Source organism: Pseudoliparis swirei, chromosome 2 (genome assembly GCF_029220125.1).
Source record: "Pseudoliparis swirei isolate HS2019 ecotype Mariana Trench chromosome 2, NWPU_hadal_v1, whole genome shotgun sequence".
Taxonomy (NCBI): domain Eukaryota; kingdom Metazoa; phylum Chordata; class Actinopteri; order Perciformes; family Liparidae; genus Pseudoliparis; species Pseudoliparis swirei.
The window spans coordinates 2,922,971-2,931,858 of record NC_079389.1 but is presented as its reverse complement, the minus strand read 5'-3'; the positions used below and the strand labels follow the sequence as shown (position 1 = coordinate 2,931,858).

The 8,888-nt window shown below is 46.5% G+C and overlaps 1 protein-coding gene across 9 annotated transcripts in view; it reads right to left on the bottom strand.

Moving 5' to 3' along the window:
• Positions 1 to 4,870: 4,870 nt before the first annotated feature.
• Positions 4,871 to 8,888, bottom strand: part of dachd (dachshund d) — a 114,340-nt gene continuing 110,322 nt past the window's right edge. For all 9 annotated transcript variants that reach the window (XM_056432754.1, XM_056432760.1, XM_056432717.1 and 6 more), the window contains exon 11: positions 4,871 to 6,346. In XM_056432754.1, coding sequence (XP_056288729.1) covers positions 6,309 to 6,346 — 38 coding nt within the window. In that variant the 3' untranslated portion in view covers positions 4,871 to 6,308. The remainder of the gene's footprint in view (positions 6,347 to 8,888) is intronic.

Below are 8,888 nucleotides of genomic sequence, written 5' to 3'. Positions count from 1 at the left end.
GCTGCAGCGGTTGTTGTTCGCAGTGTGTCACACCTAAACACGCGAGGAGCCCCCCCCCCCCCCTCGCTCCGGGGGCCCCGGGACCGGACTACCGTTCCCAACCCCGAGAGTGTACGTGGGGAATGCTGCGTCAGCGTAAAGTTGGGAAAATCCAATGAACACAAAATCTATAAAAAAAAACCTGCTAAGATTACAATTTCTCACTGTGATGTTTTTGTTTCCTCTCTCCAGGTATCATGCGGGGGCTCCCCGTTAGAGTGACCTTTGACCTTTGACTCCCAGTGAGGGATAAACACACCTGAGGCCTCAACATCGACTGACGGTCCTCACACGGGGGGAGTGCGTTGCTATCTGAGGCTAAATGTAAAATGGATATGAATGCTGTCACGACAAGCATTCTGGGAACGGCGGTTAGCCCCTCCCCCCCCCCCCCACACACACCCCCGCGCCCGGTGTCCGCAGCAGTCAGCGTAGTAAATTGAAAAATCAATTCCAATTTAAATTATTGGAATAAAGAACTCCAGGAGGCGGAGATCAAAAAAAGAAAAAGAAGAAGAAGAACCTTCCCCCCCTCTCTCCTTCTAGATCCCCTTTAATTGGAAAGTCATTTCTTCAGGGTATACTAATGGTTCTGAGGGAAGATTGCGAAAATAAAGTTGATGAGCCGGAGGGGGGGGGGGGGGGGGGGGTGAGGTTAATAGCGCACGCTTGTGTTTTTGGCGTGTGTGTGTGTGTGTGTGTGTGTGTGTTGGGCTGACCCGGTGTGTGTTTGCTTTGCTCTGCCACACAGTGTTCGGTCTTCCACTCCCTCATGACACGAGGCACCAAATGAAGACTAATCCAGAGGGCTCACACACACACACACACACACACACACACACACACACACACTCACACACTCACACACACACACACACACACACACACTCAGACGCACTCTCTCTCACGCCTGTGGTCACTCGACTCATCCATCTGCCGTCTGGGGGAGTGTCGGGAAGAGGGAGGGGGCGTGTGTGGGGTGGGGGGGGGGGCTCTTGGGTCAAACTAAATTAACCATCCCTCGCTCACAATTGTAAAAATGTAATTGAGTTAATACGACCGGCCCACGGTGATTTGGATGCTCCCGAGCGGCGAGTCTTTTTGTTTGTTTGTAAAAGCTCGCCGTCTTCACAGTCTCACGTCGTGTTGACGCGGCGTGACGTGAAGCGGCGTCCGCGGCTTGGAGCGCCATCGCGAGATCACGGTAAGTTATTAATATTGTACCTTTCGGGTTCATTTTTTGTCGATCGATTCCCTCGGTTGATATTTACTTTGATGACATAATTCAAATGGTAATTGTATCCATTGACTGGTTTAAAATCTCCTTATTTACGAGCCACGTGGAGGGGAGGAGCCACTTAAAGCGGCCATCAACGAGGTCGTTTGTTAAACGTGGGTCTGATACCCATCGGCTTCCCAGTGGCTCCGCCCCGGAGCTTCTTCCTGCGGCCGCTCTCATCGGCGGCCGTGTGTCCGATCAATTCTCAAACCGATTTAGAGCGACGCTTTTTTGAAAAGTCGTGGGGGAAAAAAGAAAGAGCGAATTAGTGGAGCAGAAGTCGGCGCTCTAGCCTACGCAAGGGGAAAGGAAGAAGGAGAGGACAAGAGGAGAATGGAAGAGAAAGGTCTTCAGGAAATGTTTTGTAATCGTTCTTTCTTGTCCGGAGATGGAGACGAGGGTTCACATCGGGGCGGCAGAACCAGGTGGTTATTAAACCAACAGAGTCAGCAAATAGCTGCTAAAAATAGAATTAAGGCGCCAGATCGGAGGTGGCGACGACCATAAGTGGAGCTTAAAGAGAGATACTGTTGTGTGTCAGTTCATTGGGTGACCAGAAACAGCTTTAGATGGTTGTTCATGCCTCTCGGGGCCTGTTGGATGTGTCGGATTCAACTGGCGACCGACACGTTGCCGTAACAACCTAAAAGGTGACAAATCGCTGCCCCCTAGTGGCCGGAAAATATATGTATCTGCGCACAAAGCTAGCTGTAGTAATGATCTAGCATGGCAGAGCAATATATAAATAAATATATATATATACACAATTATACATATATATACACATATATATATATACATATATATATATGTGTATACATATATGATATATGATATCTCCAGGATCGCTGGAGATCCTGGCAAACTCAGCACTTTACTTTATTTTCCCCCGTTATATTTAGTATTAGTATTTAGTTTTTTAGTATTGTGTTTTGTGTTTTTTTATATTTATTTTCATTGATGCTCTGATGTGCACCGCTGCTGTGATTTTTTTAATGTCCCCACTGCAGGACAAATAAAGGAATATCATATCATATCATATATATACATATATATATATAAATATATATGTATATAAAAAAAGAACAAAGGTGATGTAATATTATCATTACATGTAGTATTAAAGTTCCCAGTAGTCTTATATACCCGCAAACTGAAAGGAGCCATACAGTTAACACAAAGGCCAGGATATCATTGTTATACCATGACAAAATAATACGCCAGACATTCAATCACCATCACCCTCTCAAGTGGGAGCCCGTGAATCGGCCAATCACAAGCCGGCGTGTGTTGCGTCACATGGTCGGGGATGTTGCCCTCCTCCCGTCCCACCTGCCGCGACCTTTCCCGCGCCACCTCGTTGTGACATTAAAGAAGCACTGCGGCGGCGAGACATTTCCATTCAAGGAAAACTTGTTGACACGCTTATCACAGACATCGAAGAAGCCTCCGGAAGAAAAAAAATAACATGAAGGAAAAAAAAGACCTTCATAGAGGGATGGAGATGTTAAAGGGCGCGTTGGGCCGCCGCACATCACAAAAGGGATGAGAGGATGTGAACACGCGGCGGAGTCAAAGGAGAGAGAGAGAGAAGCACGATAAAAAATACATTCTCTAGGAGGATAGAGTGTGGGGTGGGGGGTGAGGGGGGGGGCGGCTCCATTTCCGCCTAAGAAGCGCAGAGTTAAAAGGTGGACCCTGTACAAATGAAACTCAATTTCACGCCACATTATCCCTCCCTGTTCTCTTTCCTGGCTTTCATTTTCATTAAGACCAGAGACAATCATAAATTAATAATTACTGCCGAATGTCTAAGCGCAAGGCCGCCCCCCCCCTCACCCCCCCCCCCCCACCACCACCACCTCCACCGCGCCTCTGCGGTTTTCCCATGTTCACGCTTGCGAAATGTTAATTTAGGTAATGTGGCCCGGCCTTTGTCAGATAGAACTGTTTTGTAGTTCGGCTAATGCGTAATGGTCTCTCTGATTAGGCGACATTAGTCCCGTCTTTCCGACACCTTCCTAATGTCTCTCCGCAGACGGCGGGCACCACTCAGTTATCAGGAGACATGCCGTGTTACTGCGTTCACTAAATGGTCATTTCTCCCGCTCGCCACGGTGAGTTTCGGGGATTATCTCGCCCCGGGGTTAACGATCCGGTCAACGCCGAGTATAAATACGACTTGGCGTCCTTTCTTGTACTTTTGGTAACTTTCCTTTTGGGTGTCTCAACGCGCCACGGCGAGCTCAAATACATAACGTGCATTGTGATGTCACGTGTGAGGCGGCGTGGGATGTGGCGGAATAATCCCGTCTGGGCGCCAACACGCCAACAACACGCCAACAACACGGCCGCGATGCACGTGTTGGTGTTTCCAGCCGCCGTGCCTCATGGTCATATTACTTTGAACCAAATTGAATTTATTACAACAATGTGCAGTGATATGAAACATGTGGCTGCGGGCCTCCTTTTCTCCAGATGAGGAAGGAGAAATACATGTTTTTTTTTTTTTTGTAAAGAAAAGAAAAAAGGGCATCAGATGGAGAAATAAAGTGAATATCAGAGTAATAACTGCCCCCCCCCCCACCACGGAGAGAGGAAGGACCGTTCGGTCATTAAATGGATGAAGTGGGCGTCGCCGTGTCAGGAGGGGAAGCACGGCCTCCTGACTGGTCGCCCACCGTGTGTCATATTGTTCTTTCAAGGTTGATAGAAAGTGTAACCTCATTCTTTTTTTATATTGCACAAAAAAAGCGAAATAAATGTGAATTTCCACAATGCGGCATTGAATTATGCAGCAATCAGTCAATTATTCATCTCTGCGTCACGGCGTGCTTAAAAATAAAAAAAAAGCATGCAGAATGTGGAGTGGGCTGATCGTGCTGTGTCAACACATTTCACTCACAATTGCTTGCTGGAGAAATGTGTCCCTCAACGTCGATTCTGTACTCTCCGGCGTGTGTGTGTGTGTGTGTGTGTGTTTTTTGAGAGCGGCGCTTGTTAACACTAGTTCTGAGACGGGACCCTGTGGAGCACGACTGGGTCTCCAGAGCCAGAAAATAAATAAAATACAAAATAAAATGTTGCTCGCATTATAATAAAACAAAAATAATAATCACAGTTATTTGACAAACATGTGAAGAAGGCTTGGTTTCCCGCAGCTGAAGGGCCGTGGTGATGGAACGCTGCATTAGTGTCACACACTGAGCCCGGTCACACCCTCATTTGCATAGTTTACATAGCATTAGCCTGCACGTAAAACACACACACGCACACACACACTCTTGTATCCGCTCCAGTGAAAAGGAAAGATATCACATCTCTTGAAGCACATAACAATACGCTCGTTTATTTTTCGACATTACGCCTACAGTGTTTAGTCTTTTATTTATTTATTTATAGGCCGTACATCCATCCATAGGAATGAGTTAGAAGACTTATGAGAGGATCCCCCCCCCCCCCTCCCCTGCTGCTCCTTCCTCCGGGAGACGATGCTCGCCGCCGCCGCACAGGAAGTGTCCCGGGGGTCAACACACAGTCCAACTCACGTGGTTTATCATCAACATGGTAACTTTATTTTGAATTTGAAGTACAATGAAGAGATGATTCGAGAAGCTATGTATACGTTATCAGTGACAACAGACCGTATAGACACTCCATTGAGAAGAAAGGAACAAACACACTGTGAGCATGGGACACGCCCCCCGGGACACGCCCCCTCCCCTGATTGTAACACATGGGGCGGACTGCAGGTAAAGGACCGACGCCTCGGGGAATATACACAGGTGGCTTCAGCACCAGGGATTCAAAAGTCTTTTGGGGGGAAAGTAATATCATAACGTTTTATAATAATAATAATAATGTTCTCTCTCCCCCCCCCCCCCTCTCTCTCACCGGGACACGAGAGAAAGAAAAGTGTCTTTGCAGCATTCCATCTCCAAAAATTGCCTCACGAATGATTTTGTTGTTGTTTGTTGTTGTTTTAAAAAGCTTCGAGGTGCTGATTTCTAGTCACATGACAAACAAAAACAAAAAGGAGAAGATAAACAAAACAAAAAAAAGACAGTAAATTCCAAGAAATATCACCTCTGTTACAAAGATGTACAGCAAAAAGTTCTTGTTTTTGTTTGATAATTACGTTTCCAAAACGGGCTCTCGAGTGTCTGTTCAGCTCAATATAGGATTTATTAAATATCATAATTCCAGGACAAACATTGACATGCCTGCATGCTTTCTCACCAAAATGGCCGCTATAGGAAAGAATGATGGCTCAGGAATAGAAGAGAAACAAAATGTTGATATAAATGTTGGTATTGTTTTTGCCTAATAGCTCTACTGCATACACAATACCTCTTAAACGCTATATACACACACACGCCGCGTCGGGCCCCCGGGGGTCGACAGAGGCCCCCCCCCCCCTCATCATCATCATCACGTCTCGTATGTACAACGATGGTAAAAAGGAAACTTGATTGTATCGTCATCTAGTTTTAGAAAACATGAAAATCAAACGTCGGTCCTCTCCTCTTTTCGACCAACACGTGGATAGATTCACATTTCTTTTCTCTCTCTCTCTCTCGTCTTCATCTTCATCTTCACGCGGCGTTAAAATTCAATTTGAAAATACAAAAAAACCACTTCAGTCGAATTTCTTTTATCGAAGCTTTCTGGCTGGCTGAGATACAGAATCTCTATAAAACAAGGTCAGTGCTGAGTGAGCGTGTTGTTACAGCAGCCGACCAGCAGGGTACAGCTTCTTTAAAAAAAAACTTTTACATTTTTTTTTTTACTGTGCTCAATGTCGTCCAAGCGGCTCCCCTCAGCGCCGGAGAGAGGAGGAGGACGTAATACTCTACGCAGCGGTCCCATCAAGCTCCTCTTCCTCCTCTTCCTCCTCTAAATCAGCCTGAACGAGGCTCTCTGGAGGATCTCCGCGGGCTTTTCTTTTCTTCTTCTTTTGTTTTGTTGCGTGTCCTCCGGCTCCTCCGTCTCAGTACATCACGGTGGTTTTCAGGAACATCCGTCCATCTGAGAGACAGGAGGACACAGACGGGAGACGAGGATTACACACCTGGACGATAACGACACGCCCGCGCCGAACGCGCTTAATCGGCGGCGCCGCCGAGCATCCGGCGTCCGGTTTTCGGCACGAGATTAGCCAACGGTGCAGTATTAGCCCAGAGAGGTGAGAACCGGGGTCAGGGGTAGAGCAGCCAGCAAGAGCCGGGGTCATAAGGTCATGGAATTACAGTTTTTTTATTTCCAGACCTGAAAAAGGCCTTAAAAAATTTAATTCCAAAAGTTTTTAAAAAGTCATGAAAGTGTTTTATATTCACAGGTTCGTTTATCTACTCGGATTACAAGAATAAACATTGATATACATATGTATTCTTTTAATCAAACTACACACTCACACACACACACACACACACACGCATACACACACACACACACACACAGTTTGCCTGGCTCTTTTTGTCACAAACATGCACACCCACACACACATTTACACACACACTCACACACACTCAGACAAACACTCACACACACACATACACAGTTAAACAGTTTGCCTGACTCTTTTTGTCACACACACGCACACACACATATACAGATATACACACCCACACACACACACTCACACACACATTGGGCCCCGTGTGTGTGAGCCCATCCAAGGCGTGAGAACCAGTCGGCGCCTCAGTAACTGAGGAGCGTCGGTGAGCCACGCTGTCCGTATCGTCTGATGACCACGCGGCAGGGCGTCGCCGGCGCCCGTTTGCACGCGGCGCCGCAGCCGGGATGTAAAGCGGCGCTTAAGTGACACTTTGCCGCGTGGAGATGAGTGTTTACTGCAGACGTCTCCAACCTGACGAGCCCCGTCCGTCTCTCGGCGCCTTCGCCTGAGCGAGCAGAGGTTATTTTATATTATTAAATATATCCCTTTTCCTCTCCCCCCACCCCCCTCCTCCCACTTCATTTGCAATCCATACATTCCATATCAATTAGTCCGGCCCTTATCAGTCTGTGTGTGATGTATTGTCGTGCAGTGGAGAGGAGACAACAAAGGCTTGATGTTGTGTGTTTGTGTGTGTACAGTGTGTGTGTTGGAGAGGACGAGGAGGAGGGGGGTTTGGGGGGGGGGGCACAAACACACGGGCTAATTACCCAGCACTGCCGTCGGTCTCGGAGGCATCGCACTACGGCGGCAACCACCGAATACTAGTCATTACAGCCCGGTGGAGCACCGTGAGGGGAGGAGTGTGTGGGCCCCACACACACACACACACACACATCTACACACACACACACACATATATACACACACATATACACACACACATATACACACACACATATACACACACACACACACACACACACACATATACACACACATATACACACACATATACACACACATATATACACACACACACATATATACACACACATATACACACACATATATACACACACACATATACACACATGCGCACACACATATATATACACACACACACACATATATACACACACATACACAAACACACACACACAAATACACATATATACACACACACACATATACATATATACACACACACATATACACACACACATACACAAACACACACACGTCCACACATACACACACACATATACACACACACACACACACACGTCCACACATACACACACACATGTACACAAAGACGTCCACACACACATGCACACACACGTACACATACTCACACATGCACACACACACATAAATGCACACACTCACACTCACACACTGGGCCGTCATGTGATCTGACCCCATGATGACGTCACGGCGTCGTTCGTCTCGTTTCACTGATTCATTCCTTCCTGTTTGTTTATTTCGGGGCGTTGGTTTGAACGTCCCGCTCCTCGCGCCATCGTGTTTTTTCAGGAAAAGGCCCGTCTCATTAAGATATGTTTAAACTTTAGCATTTCTATATTCAAATGCAGATGAAAAGTTCATTAAAGAGAATAAATATTTCATCAGATGCTAAATAAAACAAAGGGGATTTTTTTTGGGCTTCTCTCAGCACAAAATTCCGTTGAAAGATTAATTAATACATGTAAATTATGCAAATTATGCCCATGCAAATATTTTATGAAGACAATTAAGGGATCCATTAATTACAGTCTTTTTTGCTTCAGTGACATTCATTCATTTAATTTTAATTTCACTTTAACTTGTTTTGATGTTTAATCTCGCAGCGAGAGAACTTTATCTCGGAGCGCAGGGGTCGTGTCAACTCGGCGAACACGGCGAGGGGGGGGGGGGGGGGTTGCCAGGCAGTGCTGGCGAAGGCGTGCGAGGTCCCAGTCGCTCGCCCGCCTGTGAAAAGAGCCTCGCTCTCCCTCTTGGACGCGATTCAAAAACACTGCAAAAGCAATTAATAAACAGACTGTGTTAATATCGCAGAATTAGAGAAGTGTGACAAAAGACAAATAGAAATAATTAGTTCTCTAAAATTATGCCCTCATTATTTTCCTCCTCCCACCCTCCTCCCCCTCTCCATCTCTCTCCTCTCTC